General features: G+C 28.7%; 2 protein-coding genes and 1 long non-coding RNA gene across 3 annotated transcripts; 2 read left to right on the top strand and 1 right to left on the bottom strand.

Annotated features, from left to right (window-relative positions):
• Positions 1-418: 418 nt before the first annotated feature.
• Positions 419-7,796, top strand: LOC107163078 (aurora kinase C-like). The gene is made up of 7 exons (XM_015510312.2): positions 419-1,070; positions 5,525-5,713; positions 5,809-6,000; positions 6,076-6,207; positions 7,025-7,183; positions 7,255-7,486; positions 7,554-7,796. The coding sequence occupies exons 1-7, from the start codon at positions 736-738 to the stop codon at positions 7,647-7,649; spliced, it is 1,335 nt and encodes a 444-aa protein (XP_015365798.2). The 5' UTR covers positions 419-735; the 3' UTR covers positions 7,650-7,796.
• A 454-nt stretch (positions 7,797-8,250) lies between these two features.
• On the bottom strand, positions 8,251-11,653 carry Obp19a (Odorant-binding protein 19a). The gene is made up of 5 exons (XM_015510292.2): positions 11,299-11,653; positions 9,610-9,894; positions 8,692-8,980; positions 8,500-8,579; positions 8,251-8,419 (listed from the first exon to the last, which is right to left on the bottom strand). Exons 1-5 carry the CDS (start codon positions 11,350-11,352, stop codon positions 8,396-8,398), a joined length of 732 nt encoding a protein of 243 aa, XP_015365778.1. The 5' UTR covers positions 11,353-11,653; the 3' UTR covers positions 8,251-8,395.
• LOC149057668 (uncharacterized) lies at positions 10,460-25,504 on the top strand. The gene is made up of 6 exons (XR_016191224.1): positions 10,460-10,511; positions 16,680-17,026; positions 17,113-17,157; positions 17,220-17,363; positions 23,820-24,116; positions 24,689-25,504. It is a non-coding gene; the product is annotated as an uncharacterized LOC149057668 (long non-coding RNA).
• The last annotated feature ends 457 nt before the right edge of the window (positions 25,505-25,961 follow it).

Below are 25,961 nucleotides of genomic sequence, written 5' to 3'. Positions count from 1 at the left end.
CGAATTACTATTTATTACCAGTTAAGACGTTTTTCGGAAACGTAAAAAAGTACGTTAGGATCATTACAGTGTGACCAGAATACCAGATCGATAAAGACACCGATATCGATTAGAATGTTAGAAAGCTAATTTCTTTGTGAAAAATTCTAAAGCTTTAAAAACAGTCGAATTGACTGCACCTGTTAATCGTAGCAGCCAAAATAACATCAGCTTGCTAATTAGTAATTTCAAGTATTATTCATCAAGTCTTCATATTCAATCCACCATATTGTGTCCAATGTCCATGTTACAACCAAAAAGTCACAAAATAGATAAATTTTATTTATGACCGATATCAGTTTGCCGCACTGATTTTTGCGATACAAAGAAATAATGTCCGTCATCGGCGTATGCACTGTGCACTGCCAGAGCCGGAAAACTTCATTTCGGATGGCGATCAATTAACTACTTTTTTTGAAATAACCGTCGTCGACCATAGAATTCTGATTTTGTACATTGTACCAGACACCAGTAGGAAGTATTCAATAATTTTGTATTCTAAATTCTGTATGTTTACATTCAAATGTTGATTATTGACCAAGTATTCAGTATTTCAGTATTTCGGACTTTAATAGTTTTATTTTTATAGACTACTTGTGTGTATGTATCAACTGTCGGAATACGTGCGTTCTTTGATTTCCTGAAATCCTTTTACGTCTCTTCTTCCGTTTCGTTTGTTTTAAATTTGCATTTAACATGAGTAACTTCGCGCACAAATCGAAAGAAAACCGAATACAGAGACCGCGACCGTCATCGGTAACCACTGTGTCCTCTAATACAACATCATCCGTGCCTCGTCGCACAGTAGGTTTTGGGACGACTACTGTGACGGCTGCAAAACCGAGTGGTGCTCAGTACCGTCGATCCGTACCCACAACTATTGGCAAGACACCGGATCTACTACACCCTCCCAAGTTTGGCGGCCAACAGCTGTCCAACCGGGGTTGTAAGCCCGACATCACTAAAAATCTGCCATCCAAACCTGTACAAAAACCACCGTCACAGCCTTGCGAACCAGAGGTCCAGTCAAGGTGAGATGATTGTCAATTATTAATGGATGTGGGTGGTCTTGTTGACAGAATGGTGTCGATTTAGTAATCCAAAAAAAATGTGTGGTTTTAAAATATTTTCATAGTACCTGATGGTTCATATCCCTAAGCACAGTGCACTACAATTTCTTAAATAAAAATGTGAAATTTTAGTCTGTACCTTCCAACCTATCAGTCACTACCTATGCATGATAACTTGGACTGAAGTTTTCTAGACTCTTTGTCTGAAAACCTAAAGATATATACACTTGTGAACTGAAGTACCAAGGGTGATAGTGAATTACCCGAGGAATTACCTAAACAATAATATTTATATTCAATGGCAACCATTCAGTAACCAACCATCAAACCCCACAATTAAAAAACCAAGGTTTTAAAAAAACAACTTTCAAGCTAATAACCATAGATGTTGAAGTCTCTACACAATAAAAAAAATGTATCATATGCTCTTGATTTGTCTAAAAAAAAATACATGCATATTTATACATCACATACATTGTTCTGCAACCTTTCTAGACAAATATGAAAAAACTAAGTCCTCAGCCCTAATGATAACTGATGCCTCTTGGTTTGTATCTAATTCTACCCTCTACATCAGGGGTCACCAATTAATATTTTCCGCGGGCCATTAAAATTCAAAGTACATAATATTTATTATAATATGCCAGTTGGCCAAAAATATTTTATTTCTAAATAAACAAATATACACTTACAACTTATTTAACTAAAACTAATGAAAATATAATTAAATTATTGGCTTTTTCTCTCAGTCTCCATCAATGGTATCATATCCTCTTTTTTCTTTGGTACTCCTGAGCTTAATTATTTGCTAAATTGTACCTTCCCTCACTATACTTTGTTAACTTTTTTCACATACCTATGTAGGTAACTACTTTTAAATTATTGAGATTAAAAAAACAGTAATGTAATGTAATAATCTGTATATTTTTATATTTTTTATTTAGACACAAAAAAGAAATGAAATATTTTATTTATTTAATGAATAAAAAAAAATGTTCTATAAAATTTTGTCCTTGACAAATATAAAATTTTTCTACCCCTAACTTTTTCTCATAACTCAAATTGGGAACCACTGATCTACAATAAGAGGACACAACACAGCATTTATTGTTTCCGTTTTAAAAAATGTACAACACGGCTAATTTTATGTTTACAACTATACCTACATTTTACTCTGTATTTTTTAAAATTAAATGGAATTTACCTCTTATAAAATTTTAAAAACATGAATACTATTCAGGGTATCTTGTAAGATTTTATTAACATTATTTTTAAGCAAGTTATGATCATTTTGAAATATTCAAAAACAAAAATACTGTAAAAATTGTCATAACTTGATAATATATTTAAAATAATAATATCATAAAAATCCTCTTGCCTTTAATTTTCATAGGAGATAAATTCAATCTAATTTTAATGATTATAAAATAGGATTAAAGTATATATTATTGTGAATATAAAATTGTCTATGCTATATGTTTGTAAGACGGGAAAACAAAAGCATATGGTATCCTCTTAGCATTAAAATCCCATATGTTAACCAATTATCCGCCAAGCACTGAAACAATTGACTCAAAACTACAAAACAAACTTATGCAAGCTTGTTAATAATATACGCAGCAAATATTCCAATCGATGCTATTGGCCATAGTTGCCAATATTTATGATCAATAAAAAAAAAAAGCGGGTAAGTCGTGTATGTCGCTCTGCTGTACAGTAGGTTACAAGTGGGTTACTGTAATGGATGGAATTAAATTTGAATCCAATGATATTATATCATTGTATACAAAAAACGATTCTGAGCGAAGACGGTTTATCTGTCTAGGATATATTATAGATTATTAAAATTTTCAAATCTTAGATTTAAAAAGAAAAATTTTTATGAATTTCTAGTTTGAAATAGTTTGCGAATTTTCGTGATTTTTACATATGTTGTCAAAATTCAAACTTTGAATGCTTGTAAAAAAAAAATTGTGACTACGCATTTCTTTTATTTTTCAATTTTTATTGTAAAAATATATTATGAGCCTTGTATTAAATTTTCAAATCTTAGAATTAAAAAGGAAAACTTTTATGAATTTCTATCTAAGATAATTCGAACATTGTCGTAATTCTTACGTATTTAGTCAAAATTTGAACTTTAAATGCTTATATAAAAAAAATTGTGACTATATATTTCTTTTATTTTTCAATTGCTATTGTAAAAATATATAATGAGCCTTGTATTAAATTTTTAAATCTAATATATAAAAGGAAAATTTTTTATGAATTTCTAGCATAAAATAATTTATGAATTTTCGTGATTTTTACGTATTTTGTCAAAATTCAAACTTTGAATGCTTAAAAAAAAATTGTGACTATGTATTCCTTTTATTTTGCAACTGCTATTGTAAAAATATGTTAGGAGCCTTGTATTAAATTTTCAAATCTTAGAATTAAAAAGAAAAACTTTTATAAATTTCTATCTAAGATAATTTGAACATTGCCGTAATTTTTACGTATTTAGTCAAAATTTGAACTTTAAATGCTTATAAAAAAAAATCGTGCATACAAATTTTTAATATTTTTTAACCGCTATTGTTACAATGTGTTAGAAGCCTTGTATTAAATTTTCAAGCTTTTATACCGAACAAATAAATTTTTATCGATATTTATAGAAAAAAAAACTAAAAAAGTTGAAAAATTAAAATGTCAGTAAACAGCTCAAAACAAATATAAATATTTTGAAAATTTCATCAAATATATAAAACGCCTATATATACATTCAGTCAAAATTTCAAGTATCTGCGGTAATTTGTTTTAGAGTTACACCAAAATAAGGAAATCGTTAAAAGTGAAAATCCAATGTTGTAAAAATTTAAATTTCAAATGCTCATAAAAATTTAATTTGAATTTCCGGTGGACTTTTTATTTGTGATAAGGATTGAAAAACTTTTAAGGAATCTTGTATTACATTTTCAAATCTTAGATTTAAAATTAAAATTTTTTATGAATTTCTAGCTTAAAATAATTTGTGAATTTTCGTGATTTTTACTTATTTTGTCAAAATTCAAACTTTGAATGCTTATAAAAAAAAATTGTGACTATGTATTTTTCTTATTTTTCAACTGCTATTGTAACAATATGTTAAGAGCCTTGTATTAAATTTTCAAGCTTTCTGCCTAACAAATAAATTTTTATCGATATAAATTTAAAAAAAACTAATAATGATCGAAAATTTGAAATGCCTATGAATAGTTCAACTTAAGTCAAAAATTTTTTGAAAATTGCATGGTGGATAGAATATACTTATATAAACATTAGGTGAAAATTTCATGTATCTATGGTCATTTGTTTTAAAGTTACATCAAAAACCAAAATCGATTTTGTCGAAAAATGAGTGTGCGTAAAATTTCCCGTTTTGGAAAAACTCCGAAAAAAGTATTGTTCTTATTGTTATAAAAATATACAAAATAAAGTAAAAAATTATTTCTAGTGAAATCACACCAAATATTTCTAATATTTTAGGTTTAGGAAAACATTTTAGATGATAGCAAAAATAATAGAGTAACCTAGGTATAAATAGTAAAAATGAAATGCACCACCTGCAAGCAATGTCTGCGCACGCCTATGCTTTATTGTGATACTAGAACTTATGACAACACTAAATTATTTATATCGATATTCAGTTATCTTTAAATCATTGAGTGATCATTGGTTAAACGATAAATTATAATTAATAATTTAATATACAACCTATATCTTGAAATAATCTTGAAATTCCCTCATTACCAATTATTTTTATAGGCTTTTAAAATATTACATTGTTGTTTAATATAAAAATAATAGCTAGTTCACTGTAGGTATGTATTTAATATTTGTTTGAATTAAAATATTTTAAGATTAAATTCATAATAATTTATATTACAATTTATAAGTATCAAGATAAGGTAAAACAGTCTGTTGATCATTACTCATGTATTATTCATAAACTGATTTAACAAAAAAATTTATTCTTAGAAAATTGTTCAATAAGATTTTAACCATATTTTTATTTTTTTCATTTATTATATTTTAAAATGTGTCAACATATTACATGTTATTACAAGTTTATTATAACCATATTAATGTACCTTCCTAATTTCTAACCATATTTAAAATTAAGATAATCATTATTAGTTAGAATTTTGTTTTATCCTCGAGCATTTGAAATTGTATATGTTTAATTATTTGATAGGTATTTTAGATATTTTATACTTACATAGTTTCACTAAATGTTATTTAATTATCTACCAGGATTAATTGATAGTTGTTTTTTTTTTTTCATTAATTTCTTATATAAACCTTGTCTTGTGTCAATAGTGTCATAATGAGTGAACCATTAATAATTTAATAATATATTATTCAGTTTTTAAAAATATATTTCCTTTTTTCAGGGTTCCCCCCAAAGAAGTATTTAAAATTCCAACTGTAGCTAATATACCAAAAAAAGCTACACAAGTGGCCAAGCCACCAACAACAGTCAATCAACTCCAAAGCAATTTGAAGGCAACCACTCTTGATGAAAAACCTTGTAGTGAACAACAAAACAATAAGAACATGGGTCTAACAGATAAAAAAAATGAGTAAGTGTATCAACTTATGTCTTTAATTAATCAATTTAGTTTTAAATAAATTATCATTTAATACCTAATAATGGTATTTATTTATCATTAAATAGAATGAAATGGACTTTGGATAATTTTGATATTGGTAAAGCATTGGGAAAAGGAAAGTTTGGAAACGTGTATCTTGCCAGGGAAAAGAGTTCTGGATTTATTGTTGCTCTCAAAGTTTTATTTAAGACGCAAATTTTAAAAGCAAATGTTGAACATCAGCTCAAAAGAGAAATTGAAATTCAAACACATCTAAGGTAAACACTAAATTTAATAAAATTAAAATATATATTTTATTATTTTGTATGCAAAGTATAATTTTTTTTTTTTAGGCATCCTAATATTGTGCGTATGTTTGGATATTTTCATGATGATGCCAGAGTATATATGATTTTAGAATATGCACCTAAACAGTTGTACAAAGAATTGCAAGCTCAAGAAAATCAACGTTTCTCTGAAGATAGGTAGATAATAAATATTAATATAAATTATGTAATAGGTACATTAAATTGTATTTGTTTAATTAATAATAAAACCAAATAAATGAATAGATAGAATATATAGACATAAATATTTTTATTTATTTTAAAAAATTTTAAGTTTATTTTGGATGCTGGCTTTATTATATAAAATCTATATTCTATAATTGAATTTAAATTGTACTCTTCTATTATATAATTATTGAATTATATTAGTTGTAACTTAAAGCTATAATAATAATAATAAAATAGATTTATGATGAATGATCGATTTCTTCTAACTATAAAATAGTTTATTTATACTTGTTACTAATATTTATAGATAAATTCTTATGCAATTTTTGGTTACACCGACTATCGCAAGTCTCAATTCTGTTATCTCAACTACCAAACTGTGGCCGCAACAACCGCCAGTTCTCTATCTCAATCACCTGTTACCGACCACGGTTATCACTCATTTCTGTGGTCTACACATTATTTTATTTTATTTTTGAAAATATTTCTGAGAATTTTAGACTTATTTTAACTGTGATAATTTTTTTTTATCTCTTATACTATAACTCTCCACTACTGTAGTAGCTAAATGACTGAACTTATAGTCTGGCTGGTAATATTAGAGATACTAGTCGAGATAACAGACTTGAGACTTGGGTAGTCGTGGCATCGGGTGGTTGTTGGGATAACCAAAAAGTACCAATATAAATTATATTAATTTGAAATGTAATTGATAAGAAAAAATTATAATTCTAATTTATTTTACTAAAATAAAGAAATTATATCCTACTACCATTTTGTTGAATAGGGCAGCATTTTATATTAAGCAATTAACCGAAGCGCTGATTTATTGTCATGATAAAAGTATTATACATCGTGATATAAAACCAGAGAACCTTTTACTTACCAAAGGAGGTGACCTGAAAATTGCTGACTTCGGGTGGTCTGTTCATACACGGGATTCAAAGTATTATTGAACAAAACTGCTTTGATTTAATATTAATACTTATAGTTATGTTCTAAAAATTAATGTTTCAGGCGTATGACATTATGTGGGACCTTGGATTATTTGCCACCAGAAATGGTGAGCGGAAACTCTCATGACAAATCAGTGGATGTTTGGAGTGTTGGTGTATTATTATATGAGATTTTAGTTGGCAAACCACCTTTTGAAGCCTCGACATATGAAGAGACATATAAAAGGATATTAAATGCTCAATATATTTTTCCGCAACATGTTGCTCCACTTGCTCGAGATCTCATATCACGTGTAAGTATTTTGAAACATAACAATCCATGTCTTATAATAAACAATAATATGATTTTCTGTTGTTTAGTTATTGAGAGTGAAACCAGAGACTCGTTTACCCCTCAAAGATTTATTGCTACATGACTGGATAAAAATTCACACCTCTAAAAGTAACAATATTTAAGATTTCAATTTTATGAAATCCCTATTTGTATGTAATTATTAAAAAAAAAAAATTGAACCAGGCTTGTTTTTATAAATTCAATTTTTCTATTATATTTGTTATTGTGTCAATTTAATTAAGTGTAATAAAACAAAATTAGTGTAATAAGACTTAGCATTAATAACAGTTCTTTGTATACAACATTTTTTTGTCCTATTTTAAAAGCTTATAAGTCTTAATTTTGTAGTTTTATTGTACCCTAAGAAATGAATTGTGTTATATTTTATTTGAACCATCATTAATAAATAAAAGTTAACAATAGTTCTTTACTATTGATTCCCATAAAAAAAAAAAGTGTTGTATACTTTTATACTAATAATTTATTTTTTACATTCATGAAGTTGATTTATTTTCTGCCTATGTAAAAATAATTCCACACTTAACTGTGATTTATAATAATATATACTTAATAATTTTGATATAAATGGATATTTGTTAAACTAAAAAAATATAATTTTAATTTGTACATACTATTAGTATATTGTTTTTGACATTCTTTAGTTTCTAACTTGTTCTAAATCAAAATATTTTTATGATGATTGCAAATAAAATAAATACTTGATTATATTTTTTTTATCTTTTATTCGTAAAAATTATAACTTAAATAATTTATCGTTACATAATATAGGTATTTTTAGTATATCCATGTTTGGTTGAAATGTTCAAACTCATACTTTCCATTTTCCTCCGTCCACATAACAAGATTCTTATGCTTTAGGGAAGAAATTTATCTAAATGGTAAGTATAAAGATTTTAAATATGAGTGCATATCATAGATTTATGTAACAAATTTAAAAAAAAAGAAACTCACTTTTTCTCCATTTTTAACAAAACAGTTTCTGATCACTCGTCCAGCTGCGCATTTTTCAGAGGTTTTTGGATCGATAACAGCTATAATAATAAATCAAATACTGCTCGATTATCAATTATCATTGATACTTTATATATTTGAATTTCTCGCTAATCGCGATTTTTCAATTTACTGTGACAGTCGCAAACCCACCTTCTTTTTCGCAAGTCTCAATTATGGTCACTGCTTTCTTGTACTCTTCCGGTTGGTTAGCGAAGCGTATCCTAGCCATAGCCTTGCCGTCGTCCACACTGAACTTATTATTCTTGATCAAGTTAAGATTTTTGTATACGCACTCTAAGTAGCATCTTTGTTGCTCGCTCTGTGGTACCACCGTATTGCTGACCAGTGCCATGATTTCTTGTGGTGCGTGTAGCTCGTCTTTACACTTAACCGCGATTGTGTTCAACTTCTGTTTCAGAGCCACATGTCCTTCGGTCATCTACATAAACAAATAATAAGTGAATAAATAAATTATATCTACCTCAACGCTTTTTAAATATTGTAATACAATATAATATTTGCTTCAACAATCATTTTAACATGTGTATTGCCTACGTATACCTATCAACATTTTATATGGAATATAATGTCACCCTAATCCCAAGAGCCGGGGTCTCCAAACTACGGCCCGCGAACAAGTTTAAACCGGCCCGCAGCACCCATAGGACGGTAAATAAAATATAGATATAAAATTAAAAAATATATGTGTTAATAAACTTTTGGCCCGCTAAGAGCATTTGATATTTTTTGTGGCCTTTGAATAAAAAAGTTTGGAGACCCCTGCCCTAGAGACCTTAATTAAAAATTAAATATCAGCCTCGAAAGTCAAATAAATAGTCGTAGGCGCTCGGAGTGGGGGCAAGCTAGGATATTGGCCCCTAACTTTTTGAAAAAAAATTTAATTTCTCCTCAAATCTTAACATTGACCCCAAACACTTCACCACTAAAAAAATTGTGCGACCATTATGCAAATAGTGTGCTCTGTTCTATAGCTATTAGCAAATTATCTTTCTGGCGGGTTGGGTGAACTTGGTTTTAATTTTGATAATAATTTGTAGTGACTTATACCGTAGGCTTTGGCGTGGTGGAGTTTCCCGTTACGCCGGCAGAAGACTTAACGATGGCCGGCCGCTCTGTGCTGTTGACGGACGCTCCGCTGGCTGTCGTGGCCGTAGCATTAGCACCTGTTTTGGTGGTGGTCGAACCGTGCGCATGGTCCTTGGCATACGTGGTCTGTGGGTGGCTGGTCTGGGTAGACGAAGACTGAACCGGCAGGCGAGTGGGCGTCACAGTCGTCGGCGGCTTCGTCGTGCCACTCTTGTAGCAAGTGGATATGTTACACGGGTCTGAACTCTAAAGTTGAAATAATACATTACTATTTCAACGTTAATTCAATTTATAAACTTACGGGTTTCATCCTAATTAGACACACTACCCGTTTTAAATATTTTTATGATATTATTTATTATTTACAACCCATATTATCATTAGGTATGTGATTGAGTAATATGAATGTTTCAAACATGATGTAAATAAAATGTATCTAGGTACTACCTGGTTTCAAAAAAAAAAGTCATCAAGTAAGTATCTGCTGTGCAGAAGATGTTAATCATCAGTGTACCCCTTGTCATTGAGTAAGCATTGTAAGAGAGATAGGTACGTGTCAAGTGTGTGTTAAAGTTGAATTCAGAGATAATTAATAAACCATAGTTCATGATGAAAAACATTAAACAGACTTACTAAACTAAACTTGGTTATCAAACACTTATTTTTATAATCATTTTAAAAGTTTATATCCCCTGACCCCCACACTGTTATAGGTACTTTGAAAATTAGGTACTGACAATTTTCCATTTCGACCTGCCAAAAGAATCAACTAGTTCCAATTTGCTACCTCCCTCATAGTTGATGATCAGAGAACTTATTAAAAATTATCAGTAGAGTGAACTGACCTATTATCAAACTTATAGGTAAGAACATTAATTGTGTACTCTCTGAGCATTTTCAAATATCTATTAGTCTATTACCTATGCTGAATGCGGATTGATGTGTAAAGATTTCAAATAAATGAAGCGTTAGAGGTTGTGTAAATAGTATTTGAATCCAAAAATATAACTTACTGAAATTTGGGGCGTCTTATCACATCATTATACCAAAATACATTTTGGAAAGTATCCATTTTTTTTTTTTTTTTAATCATTATTTCAAAAACTTATTTTATTTATCAGTTTTAAATGTATCAAAAAGCACTCTGACTTTGGAACTTATAAAGATATGCCAAATGAAAAGCTCTGTGGAAATTCAAGTTCGAAACAAAACTGCGTTGCATCTGCAGGGGCATAACACATTTCCATCAAAAGTAGACCTTTCTCTTTCCATCAATACCCATTTCCACCAAAGGTGTATCTTTCCCTTTTCCACCAATATCCGTTACCACCAAATGAGATCTACCTAATTTTACCACGGTTAATTTACCAAAATAATTTGTATACTACGCTTATATTAAAATCTATAATACAGTAATAAGTTTATTTAAAATACTAATGCTGGATTGAAAAAATTAAATATTAATGTACATTTAGCTATGTATGTATTGTATCTACTCGTATATATAATTGGTTAATATTTTTTTCGCCCATCTACATGTATGTATATATAATATACCTAGCTATATTAATAATTATGTAATACATAATAAAGAATATCCGACTACACTGCTATATTAACGTTATAAATATGTGGTTTTGAATGGTTTACCTGCACGGTGGCGACCAGAGCAACCAGGACGGCGGTCGCTGCGGATACCTTCATAATGTCTCGACGAATGTACTAGGTAGGTATATGCACGATGCTGTTGCAAGAACTGATCTCACACGATGCCTGCGTAGTCTGTATTGCACTGCTCAGTGGGATAAATGGAAATAAAGCCTAGCTGCGTGTGTGTGTGTGTGTATGTGTATCCCTATATCGGTATGTATACAATATAGTTTATAACTTGACAAACTGTAACATTAATTTCTGAGTTTTTCGCGCTGCAGTATAATAGCTATATAAAGTCACCTGGTACGATGATCGACGCGTGTATTCGACTGACACCCGGCCGCAATCCACGAGGTCTTTTATACGTACCTGATGCCTTTGTCGCGGTGTTATGATTATGACCTCTGTGGACATTAAATAGCAATGAAAAGCAATGTCTATGCGGAGACCAAATTGACGCGAGGACGTCGATTTTTTTTCATTTTCCCCCCCGAACGCGTTTTACATAAGTGACGCGTCCTGTTTGCGCGGTGGAAGTGTGAATTGAAGAATTAAATTGGCACGTAACATACAATCCGTCGCCGTTCCCAAACAATAATATAATTGTGATTTAAATTGGGGAACAAGCCCCGCGACGGCTATATAAATTTGTGTAAATGTTATATTATACGGATTCACCCACGTTATAATAATAATATATATTGTTGTTATTGTTATTCTATATGTGTTTACTTTAGTAAACAGTGTATACATAATCACTGGACTCGTCCCGAGAAAAACGAAATACATTTCCGTGTCGTACTTTTTTTAAGTGGACAATAATAATAGTAAATAAATGAGTACACCTATAGGTATCTAAATAGATACATATATAAATGTGCAATACGTATACGCGTATCAACAATTGAGGTACGGAAGACTGCCGCGTACAGCATATAAAAGGTGCATTATTATTATGTCTTGCTGACAAATATTCGTCTGACAATAAAATCATTGAAGTTGATTAAACGTCTCGAGAACAATTCGGCATTTATGGGAGTTGCAACTCCAGGTCTAAGGACGTTGTGTTTGTAAAATATATTAAGTACAATCAGTGTGGAACGCAAAGAGGGTGGCTAACGGCTGAAGCCCCCTCACATTGACAATATTATTTATTTTTTTAGGATTATTTACAAATGAATTATAATATTAAGTAGAAGTTATAGATTATCGAATATAGAATTAGCTGATAGATTATTGAATTATTCCATATAGCTTATACATTATTATTTAATATACAAGTACCTATTTTTTTCCATGATAGATATTTTAAAGTGATTTTCGTGAACATTTAAAAAAAATTACTTAAACTTCGCGGAGCCCTAAAGTGATCTACGCGGAACCCGAGGGTTCAGCAGAACACAGTTTACGAAACACTGTTATACAGGTACGTATAAACCCGTGAAGTGTATACGCAGCCGTTTATGATTTCCGTATAGACTTCCCACATATACGGTCATAGAGAGGTGTATTAATTTTTTTCTAGGAGAGGGTACTGGGGGAGTGGTTGACCACTGGTTCAAACCTTCTCACTTTTCACTATAAGATAGACTTCAAAATTCCAATAATTATTTTAAATTTAAAAATATAAAAGGAAATAAGCTTGGCGAATCATTCTGCATCTACCTATATAAGCACAAGGGATTTATATTTACCACATCGAATACTCAAAACTGATAACTAAACATTTTTGACATACTAATTATCTGCGTAGTGCGTACACACATTTGTTTTAACAAATTGGAAATAACTAGTTCAAATATTTATTTAAATAGGCATGTCATCTCATCGTTCTGATCATCAACATTTTCTGCTGGTCCCTTCAGTACCTATTACATTTTTTTGAAAATAATATGGGGGCGGGTTTAGTTGTCTTAAAAACCTTTAATGTAATGGTATTATTATACCAAATATCAATATTGTTACCTATTAATTATCGTTAAACAACATTACCAATTCGTTAATTCTTATTCCTAAATCGTATTCGTGACTTAAATATTATTATAAAACAAATATTGATATTTACCATAATATAGATAAGAGGTAACTTATAGTAACTAGGTACTTTAAATAAACTGTTTAAATACTACAGCTTACGAATTTTTATATTAACTTAGTCCGTCAGTCGGTCCTTAAAATTGTGTTATCTGTAATTTATCAGTAATTATTACGACTGGATGTTTAATATTGCTTCACATATTTATATAAAACGTCAATATGACGACAGGTACCCCAGTTTCAGATGTCTCACCCAAGTTATTTGGTTTTTTACGTTTCAAAAGAAAATTGTTATTTTAACAAAATTGCCAATTAATAATATTGAATCGTTATAACAAGATAATATTATAATAATATCGATTATTACAGCCGATTACTAGGGTCAGGAATTTATCGCCACTTAATAGGTACTTATTTATACGTAGTAATGAGTAAAAAAAAACGTTGGGTTTTCCCATGAAAAACACATTAAACCTGCGCAACCCACAACCATGACCGGATTTATGAAACTCGCACAACCAACTGAATCGACATCATTAGTTGTTACTTGTTTTGCATATTATTATTTTTATATGAGTATAAAATGTTAATTTTCCGTATAGCTGTCAAATATAGCCTATAGGTAGATAATAATGTATTATGTAATATAATAATCTACTACCAAAATCGAAAATGTTCGTATAGACAAAAATATTCTGCTTAATCTTTAGTCTATACTCCATCATAGTTCATACAGTCTTTATTATTATACGTGCATTTTAAGTATAACCCCTGGACAAACACGGGTCATGCAAATATTTGAACTGTTTTAAATATTATGTATAAAAAGTTATTAACTGTATTTATTTTGATGAAGGTTTTTAAAATATTAAGGTTTCTTTTAAGTTTTTAAAGAATTTAATGCTTGGTTAAAAAGCTTGTTAATTCTATACATGATTACCTATACCATTATATTACCATATTACCGTATAATAAGTTTTTCATATAACTAATTAAAAATATTTGCACATTTTTTTTTATAAACCTTATCTGATGTTCAAACTAATACGAAATAAAATATTTAAATACAAATAAATTATTTTAGTAATTTTATTTTGTAATTAAAAAATCCCGGGACCCAACTAATGGAGTAGCGAAAATAATCTAGAATCTAACTAGTGTAGTACCTAAAATAAGTAAGAACCCAACTGGTATAGGAATTTTAATTTTGGGACTCAACTATTAGGATGCAGCAGTACACGGGCTTCAGTTATTTCGATACCTTGAAACTATCGATACCTAACTCAAGTAATTGAAATTAAAGATGAAATCGTTAATTAAACCGCTTTTTATGAGAACAGGCGGTACCTAAAACCCAATTCGTCTTATGAATTTGTTCGTCGTCCTCTTTTATTATGCAAAACACATCCGACAGACAGTCCATACGATATCTCAACTCTCAAGTGCATTTCGCAGTGCGCCAATTGCGAAGTTCACGGTCGAATTTGTTGGGCACATATTATTATATTTTATATGTGGGAATTAATGTTGTCGTCGTACACAATAGTGCATAATAGTCGTAATGAAATATTTCAACGATAACAAAATAATAATTTCCATTCAAAAAATATTTCCTCTGTAGTCGGATACGCGTGATAAATACAGTGATAAATCATAATACTAACGTTGTGCTGGTATGGTATAAAATATTTTGTATAATAACACATAAATAACCAAACTGCGTATATATTATGTTTCTATTAACAGTTATCGCGTTAATATTTCGCAAATAATTGGATATTTTATGTTTATTAATCCCTATGCGACTTATATTTTCTAACTTTTGCCAATCTGTCACCAATACCTACTTTTTTTATAAACATTCTTAGTTTTATTTATCTTTTAAGTATTATTAGATAATATTATATTAGTATGTAAGTTATAAGTTTTTACCATATAGGTATATCATATTAGTATAAAATAATATGAAGTTATTTAACGTATATTATAATAATATAATCTATATAAGCCAGCCATGTTGGAATCTCTGAAAATGAAGCAGTAGACACTTATACACTAAAAGAGCCATAAACTCTGTAGAGGTCTCCTAAGTGCAAATTTGCTCTCTGAGCAACATCTTACACTGCAACAGTAACTACTACCTTTGACATCGTCGCAGACAAAACTGAACGAAATCAAACTTTCTATCAACCCTTGACCAGTACTCTTCACTAAAAGACGTTATGAATTTATAATCAACAGACTAAAAATTGGGCATACGTGGTTTATCCATAGCTTCCTCATGAGACGCGAAGACCCTGCCCATTGCTTAATCTGCGGTAAGGTCTAACCGCCAAACAGATCTTCCCACACTGCCGTAACTATTATGGCAATACCAGTACACCTCTAAACATATCGAATCACCTATATATAGCACTTGGACTTGGTCTTGAAAATTGCAGCAACATCATAACGTTTCACCAAAAACTAAATTTAATAACTTTACATAGTTAAATTGTATTTTTTTTCGTTTTCTAATCTTCTACTCCTTTTAAAATAGGTACTCTGAAAGTCTGAAACCTACCAAAATATAATAATTTAAATTATATATAGTTTAATAATGTATCTCTAAAATTTAAGCCAATAACTTTTAGTTGTTGAGGCTTTAGTAATATCAATAGAATAATAATATTAATATTATATGCTATCATAATAATCAGTTGCTTACAATAAAGAATATTTAAAAAAACATGAAGTGGTATCAGTTGCGTAGCCAGGATTTCTAAAGGGGGGGGGGGGGAGACAAAAAAAATCTTATAAAACAAATTTTGTACTGTTTTCAATATAGAAAAAAAATAGAGATAATTCGTATACTTATTATGTGACCACATATAACACTAAATACATTCTGCTAAAATGAATAAAATATTTAACAACTTTTTATTTATAATAATTTATTGCAAACAACTTAATAAATATCAGGTAAATATTTCTTATTGTATCCAATCTACAACTTTCATCCTCCTAGCCCCTATAGGGGAGATGTATTTATAAATTCAGTCATTATCTTTTTCTACGTTTTCATATTCCAATTCATCTTTATTTATTGTAGCTAAGACCAAACTAGGTATTCAACCTTTCTTCATTCATTTTATGTAGCTCTTAAATATGTTTTCAGTCTTTTAAGAACTGAAAATGTATTCCAATGTTCTGGAGTAGTGGATGTTAGTGGCAGAGTAGTAAATAGTATAATATAAGTTTAGAAACATACCAGTGGGCTTTGATTAGTAGGTAACCTTAGAGATATCGGAAACAGACTGGTCTTATGATTGACTTAATGTTATACTTATAAACTTTTTCAGATATTGTAAATTTGTAAAACTTAATAAAATATCAAAAGAATACCAATTTGTAAATATAGGAAATTGGAAACCAATTCGGCAATTCGAAAAGTTTTATAATGATAAGACATTTTTATCGGTAACTAATAAATTCGAACTGCACTTAATTTTACCCAGGAACCAATTCCGTAATATTACTCACCATAAGATCGCCTTAAGGTCTAAATGATTAAATGAGATTGTCAATCAAAACTTCACTATCTTCAGTGCCTAGGTATACTGGAGTTCAGTTCATTCAAATGCAGGTTTCCAAAATCTAAATGTGTCTTGCAATATTTTCAATATTGGTCAGTTCGAAACGGAACTAGGTACGTATAAGCGTTAGACGTGGGTGTGTTTTCCTAACCGGAACGCTGAGCGATGTAATTACTTAAATTTTTATTTTTTATTTCAGTAGTATTTCCTAAAATTACACTCTGGTATGATATCAATTAAAAAGGTATTTAATGATGATGATATGATAAAAATATATACTATATAAAATCAAAATAATTGTTACAGGCGACATAGAATTCCAATTAGTTTTGTTTATTCGGCACATGACATTGAGTTTTGTGGTAAATTTTCAACATTTCAACCTATAGAAAGAAAAACCACACAAGGTTAAGAGATCACTTAGTCACTAAGATCATCAACCAACTATAGGTAAATAATTTATATTTTATAAAATATCTACAAGTAATATTGTCTTATTTGGCCAAACCTCGACTGGTGATTTTTAAATTGTGTGTATATGTAAAATTACTTTAAACTATACTATTGAGTGATATTTTAGAAAAATCTAAAAACAAATAAAGAAAAAATATTTACCTAACTACCAGACTACCTACTATAATTGGTGTTTAGAATTTTCAATACTTATGCAGGCACGGTTCTTGATTTCTAACAATAAATATAATAGGTATAATATATTATATACATGAATATCTACAAAGCACTTACAATCTACTATTATTATTTATTATATAACTATGAATAGAATTTTTAATATTTGGAGAATATTATAATAATTATTTTGACACAATTGAGGTTTGAAATTTAGTTTCCTTTTCTTTTTAATTGATCCTTATTTCACTTTGACAACTTGACCTTATGCTACATAAATTTAAATTATTGTTTATTATGATCACATTTTTACATATTTTACATTCTGTAAACGCGATGCCCTAAATGAATAGATAATATTCTTACCTTTAATTTTATAAGAAGTAAATTCAGTATAATTTTATAAACTACAGAATAAAACGTATTATTGTGAACGTAAAATTTGTCATGTTGTACGTTTGTAAGATGGAGAAAACGAATGCACGGCGCGACGTCCTCTTTATTCTATAACATTTTCTACTAAATTTTGCAGAAACAATTTTTTTTAAAACCGGGAAATTTGCCTTGCTAACTGTTATACACAGGTATTGAGTGTACCTCTTCATTTAGTAGGTCAATGTAGACTGTAATGAATGAATTAAATTATAAATCATTATAGATTTATACATTATATCTAGATGGAAATTGCATTATATCAGCCTTTATGTCTAAAATATTACATATTAAAAAAATACGTTTACATCGATATTCATAAATAATAATACGGTAGGATGCATTTATTTTTGTAAAAAACAAATCGCATATTAAATGATATAATTATTATTATGTAATATGTTTATATTATTTTATATACTATTATTTATATATTTAATAGCTATTTTATAAAGTTTATATAGTTATAACTATGCAAGCAACATTTCTATAACATTTCCCACTTAAAATTTAACTTAGTAAAGGTATTATTAGATACTGCATGTGCTTTTTACTAAAGTTTAATATAAAAATGCTATTCCAGTATTGATTCCTATAACATTTTATTGTCTTAATTAATATATTATATTACTATATATTATAATATACCTAGTATTATATTTTTAACATAATGTTTATACCATATACTTATTACCTAGTATATACATATAAACACTTGGGCCTAGATTTATACGCTCCAAAAACCACAGAAATATGCACTATAAAATTAAAAAATAAAATCGATTAAAAAATTCTTTTATTTTCATTATTTTTTATAGGTTTATATAAAATTATATTATATTTATATGATTAATTTTTGACATTTTAAATTTAAGTTTTATTTCGGATCTATTGACTATAATATTACAACTTGTAGCTAATCTAGCTAGTTTTTGGACTGTTTATGAAATACATGCAAACGCATAGGTATATACCCGGGCCCTAATAATCACTATAATCAGTTATCATTTAGAAATTTCATTATAGAAATCATTTTATACTTAATTGCTTAAACGTACAAAATCTGATTACATTAAATTAAACCCAATTTAAACATTTTAATCAACATAACGTGAATTAAAATTATGTTAATGAGAGAAAATAATGTTAAGGATAATATGTTATTAGAAATCGAGAATATTAAATGTACTGTATATCAATAACGAATTAATAAGTATAAACGATACTTGTATATACTTGTAGCTGGTTTAGTGTAGGTACGTTAAATGAAAGTTTGAAAATTATTGAAGGTTTTAATTTGTTTTCATACTAATAAAATGATTTGCCTTCTATACGTATGGTGAAAACTGTTTTGAAAATTAAAACTTTTCTACATAAATATACATATTGGCACAATTAATGATTTGTTTCATTTATATAGATGACTGTATAATGTATATAGTATATTCTGTCAGACGGTCTTCCAGGTGATGCATGCATATCATATTTCTGTATACAATCAAACTTATATTATTATACAGTACCTATATTGTAGGCTTACAGTATTTTTAAAAGTTAAGTATAAATATTTACAGAATTTTATCATATGATTTAAAATTTAAATCCAAAGAAAAATTTTTACTACAAATATTTAACTATTTGGATACGAAAATTGAGCAGGATATATAGTATAGAAAATAGCTGCCTATTTAATGCTAACGTTTAATTTTGATTTCAATTATTATAGTTGATTCAAATTTCGAGAAGCGCTCATTTTACAATCAATATAATCAAACATTTATATTCTTTAGTTATAACTTATAACTACTATTGTCTAGTTGTCTACTATATTACTAACATTACAGAAACGTTATTTGTTCGCACTTTAGCAAATTCGCAACCATGAACTTGTGTAAGTGTGGATTTTTTTTAGCAAATATATCATCAACAGGTGTACCTATGTATATCATGTATTTATATAAAATTATAAACCATTATACCTAAATATACCTAAATATAAGTAATTAAGATTTATAAAAATGTGTATCATTTAAATTGATTTAAGAGCTAAAATACAAAAAGAGGGGAAGTAGATAACTGATCTGATGTACAGTAATATTACTAGTATGAGTTGAGTGTATATCATTAAGTAGGTCACTAATATTAAATTTATTTATTTAAAATTTAGTAATTCGCTAATAAAGTACGAAGGTTAAATTGCTATAATAGTAATAGTTTAATGATAAAATATTGAATTTGTGTTAAATTTTCATACTTTTAGAATGAGTGAAAAATTATTCAACGATATTTATAGAAAAAAAAAATAGAAAAATATGCCAATATAAACATTTGGTGAAATTGATTTTGCTGTAAACTAGTTTTGTGTGAAAATTCCAATTTTCTTTAATTTGATTTAGTTTTTCCTGATTATTTTGAAAATTATTGGATATTTTCCTTATTTTTTACCTTTTAAAAGTACTATAATTACATCTTATTTACTCATTAACCACCCTCGTAATTAAATTAAATCGAAGCTTTTTTTTATGGTATCTTTCATATATGTGTTTATATGTAAAGGTTATAATATTATGAGTGCATATTAAGTTATGGGTAAAGAACTATACAGTTTGTCTTGCAGTGTGTATTCTTTACATTGTCCCGGTGTTATTAAAATGCTTTTCGTGGATTGAGCAAATCATTAAACGTAAAGCATATTCAAAAGGCCAAGACCGGAAGAAACTAGGATTATCATCTGTATGAATTTGGATTAGTTTATTTGTTCTTATCAGGTTTTTCATACAAATCCGTAAGGCTGGCGGCTGCGATAGCGGACCTATGCACTATATACTATATGTGTGTACAATAGACAATAGTATATAACACAGAAGTGCAATTATACACAGCAACATATCGACACATGCACTTCAAAAGGCCACAAAATTAGTACATGCGACAATAAGTGATATTAAGACAAAAAAAAATCTAGTGGGTATCAACACGTAATATTATACAACTCATTACCTAATCGATGTCTTCCACTTCAGGGGAAATTTATGCATCATAATACATACAAAATAAATTTTTGGGTTTTTAGCCTAATTTAAAAAATATCGTGTATAACGTGCTACGTTGTAAATTAATTTTCAACTTAAATACAAATAATCATATCTAAAATTATATAAAACATCATTTTTACTGTTTTTAATTGTTTATATCTCTGGACGCTTTCTGGTATGAAGGGTTAGAATTCTGTCCGAATTTATATACCTTTTAAGCAAATAATTCTAAAACAAACTATAATAATATTATAATTATATATTTTATTTTATTTTTAGTTAAATTGTATGAATATGGTGCCAATTATTAAGCTTCTTTCTAACCTAAGTTATACTAATAACTATGACACCAAAAATCTTACGAAAAATCGCTCAGAGACAAAATCTTAAATCCAACCCATTAACATAAATATGTACATTTAAAAAAAATAAAATATTTTTTCCAATAATACAAATCTTATGAGATAAATATAGATCATTATTCATCATAATATATATTGTCCGATATACGAAGGGCATTTTAAATAACACTCAAATTGTATACTTTGCTCGTAACATATTCTATTATATTATATACATGTATATAAGCTTTGTATATGTATACAAAATAAAAATAAAACCCATTGTAAAATCAATAGGTGTACGTTCATCGTTCCGCTTAGAACCTAAAATTCTATACCTCGCAATAACTAACATTGCTCCTATAGTCCTTTAACAGTTCTAAGTATAAGTTATTAAATTAGTTATCTAAGTATTTTAAGTACCAAAACGTGTTTTTTCAATACATTCTATATTTACTTGGTGTAAGGACTAACGAATTACCCATACTAATCAAATAAAAATGATTTATAGAACTATACTGACTAATTTTATTTTACATAAAAGAAAAAATGCACAACAAGAGTAACATAACGTTGTAAAATAATTTAATTTTAATTTTTCTTGAATTTCCGTCAAAATTGCCTATACTTAACCCCTTATAAGTTTATATAGTTATACCCTCCATAAGCATATAAAAAAATTACTTTTTTAAACATCCGATGTGGCGGCCTCTCAGAGCTCAGATAATGGCCTTGATTTCTAACAAATAACAAGTAGCCCGCATGTGAAGTATAGACAAACGCATATATTTTTGTATATTAGTTTTCACAACAGAGCTAAACATAATAAACGTGAAGATATATAATAGCATATTAGCATGATATTTATGGCTGTTCAGAATACTCAATAATAACATAGTCACATTGAGATACTAATAAATAACTAAATATGAATACGTGTTAGGTCGCTAATAATAGTATAATGATGCAGTGTACTAATAATAATTATATATTTTGATACATATATAGGTATTACGTACATATATATTAATGTATTATATAAGTATATATATGTATATTTGAGCACTGCAAGGCGCAAGCTAATTTAAGCAGATTAAGTTGACGTCTTGTCGTCTTGACGTCAGTCAGCGAATAGTTACTTAGAATTTAGAATAATTGAGGAATGGGTGTATACCTACATAACGTAAGGATTAAATATTGAAAATTTCACCTAAAACATTTTATTTTACCCCTCAAAGCAGTGTCGTATCCAGACGGTGGGCTTTTGGACTGAAGGCCCCCACCCCCAAAAAAAAAAAATCTCAGGCGAGATATTTTTTTTAGTAATGCGTAATGGATTCATATCACAGTAATAATGTTGACGGGTGAGCTTAGATTTAAAATTGTGACAATTTACATTAATATACTAAATGCGTATAATACATTAAATATTTAAATAGTACCTATGTGTATATTATATTATATATGTTTTTACATTATTTCCTATTTTCCTGTATATTTTTAAGTACTTAAGTACTTAAGTATGATATATGGTTAAATGTTTAATCCCCCCCCCCCCCCCGAAAACAAATCCTGGATACGGCACTACCTCAAAGCCAAATATATTTACGGACAACTCACATACAGTAAAGTTATAGACGTTATACTCGTTATAGTATATACTTATACATTTACTTATACGTTTATTGGAAAAACTTTGCAATCAATAGAAATATTTAATTAAACAATACATTTCAGGAGCTACTTAGAAAGTGGATTAGGAATAGAAAAAAAAAATATACATTTCAGAGCAATAATGTCTCATTTTTAATAGGTATCATATTTTAAACATTTATGTATAAATAAGATCTAGTAATATCAAGTTATATATCGGCTTTTAAAATAAAACAGAGGTATGTATCGCAAGATTAGTAATAATTAGTAATACTAACCTATTTAAAGTAATACGAAAAATCTCAAGAACTTAAAAATCCGACAGTTAGATTTTTAATAGCATTGTGGTGAACGTGATTATTGAATAATCCAGTACATGAAACAAATCAAATGCAACCAAGAGGAAAATTCTTTTCTTAATTTTATAAAATTAAGAACACCCCGGGGAATGTTACTCATGCAATATGTTCACATACTACAATAAATTAGACGATTATATATGAATCATTAAATATTTATTAGCCATATTGTTAGAAAAGAGTAAAAGATACTAATAGAAAAATTAATTACTGATAGTTATATCAAAACACACACTACCTATAGTATCTTAAAAAATAGAAGCTGACATAGTATAGCGTGTTATACCGAAGCGGGAAGTAGGGACTTAACCCCCTTGTTGAATTTTATGTGACACAAGGACGTCAATGTCAGTGGTTAATAAATAATATTAGTTATAATATTAATACCATATTTATATTGTTATTAACATTTTTTTTTTTATATTTATGAATGGGGTGCCTAAATGGAAACGACAGTGTTCAAACAAAACAAACGAAACATATTCTCACGTCTTATTAATGTTTGTGAATAAAATACACGCCTACGTCGTTTTTCCATTGAACAAACATACTATATATAAATTTTGGATCACCTACTCCAAAAAAGTATATAAAACGAGTTCAAGTAAATGCTATCTATTTTTCTGTTCCGGTGAAAACCTGTGCCAAAATAGGTAAAAGCCATGTAACACCGCTGTCGTGTGGCACATCATCATAGTGGCTCCAGACTGGAAGCACTGATTTTAATTAACACGGACAGAACGAAATGTACGGGTAGGTACTTACGAATTATATACTATAGAATATTATGGTTTAAACTGTTTTAAGACTTCACGTCAAAATTATTGAAATTTTCCGACGTGATAGACATTTTAAATCAGAAATATAATACGCATTATAGAGTTATAGTCTTCTAGAATTATAATTCGAGCTATAATAATTTTCATATTTATAACTTTAAATTAAAAATTAAAATCATAATTCATAAGTTCTAACATATTATTTAGTCTTGCCGATTTTAGCAATTAGTTAATGGTTTGATTCGTCGATGATTTAGGTATCATGATAACTTCTCCATATTCTTAAAAATTAAAAACCTTTAACATTAAATTTTATTTGTTGCACTTGCGTAGTTATCTTGCAAACTACAACTGATATAGATAATTCTATACTATTGCAAGGTAAAGAAAAAAAACTTGAAAATGTTGTAATTTAAAAAGTATTCACACCCGAATGCAGTAGCGTGGCGAACATCTTTCAAACCCTAAGCAAATTATTTATACAATGACCCCCCCCCCCCATAAAGGTATAATTTTCTGTATACAAATTTTCAATATTTGTTCTAGGGCTAAGCAGTTGCATTAGGTAAACGTCGTTCACCACCCCACTGCCCGAATGTGTTGTCTGCGGTCTTACAAACGTACAATTAACCAAAAACTTTTTTGCGCCGGAAAGAACTGAGAAGACTACCGATACAGTCATAACTCAGAAACGAAATTTTCCAACAAAAATGAGAACATTTACTGTGCAACATCGTTTTTATTTTTTCGATACCACAAATGCGAAAAAAGTTCTTATTGCTTAAAATTATATTATTTCAAACTTGAATTATTTTATTTTGTACTTATTATATCGTAAAAAAAAATGGATATTATACAGTTAATTAGTTCTCATCTTTATAGTGTGAAAATCTCGTTTTTCAGTTATGGCTGTAGCCTTCTCGGTTCTTTCGGCGCATTACAGTTTTTGCTATGTCGTTTATGAATTTGGATTTTTATGTTGTATGTAACTCCTATCTTTAAAATGGTAAGTAGTAAGTAACTAGTGAATACCCATAGGCTATATAAATTATATCACAGAAAGAAAAAGTATTATGTACAACGCCATAATATGCATTCCACTTTTGGCAATCAATTGGTATTTCCGTTATGTATTTGGTTTTCGGTTATTTTTTAAAATTAGGAAGTAGTTGAAAACTAATCAGAGGTAGGCCCTCATTTTCAGTACTTGATTTTAAAAAGAAATATAATAGAGGTATCCTAATTACATAAACAAAATTTGTATCGCTACCTACCTAATTAAAATATAGCGAACAATTGTAAAGCCCCCTCTCCCTCTAGCACCGTAATTATTCCCTCAAACATAGTATGACAAACCATGAAAAATTGGTGACCTATAGGTACGTTTTGATGGGAATGTGCAAAAAAATCGTGTTTGTTTCACTCATATGCTTACTCGTATAAGAGTTATTTGTAATTATTATTTATTTGCATCACCTTAATTATTTTATAATAACGCGTAGGTTAATGAAATAAAAACTTCCGAGACTGCAAGTGGTTGGTAAAATGTTGGTGATCAGACGATTGGTATTCATAACACTCGTAGTTGTATTGTTCTACACTCTGATTTTATAAATCGTTTCAGATTTGTTGTGATTTTACAATATCGAGACTCGCGAGGTCGATGTAAAAGATTCGAGAAACGGCGAGACAACAAAATTACGATTAAAACGTCCGACACAATAGTATTTATTATAATATGAATTATTCAATACCTATTACCTATTCAATATTCATTCGCTCTAAAATATGTAGAAATGGGTTTATGTTTTATATTATT

Source organism: Diuraphis noxia, unplaced genomic scaffold (assembly GCF_037042655.1).
Source record: "Diuraphis noxia isolate RWA-SAM2 unplaced genomic scaffold, SU_Dnox_SAM2 contig0003, whole genome shotgun sequence".
Taxonomy (NCBI): Eukaryota; Metazoa; Arthropoda; class Insecta; order Hemiptera; family Aphididae; genus Diuraphis; species Diuraphis noxia.
Note: the sequence above shows the minus strand (reverse complement) of the source record. Positions and strands in the feature narration are given on the sequence as shown.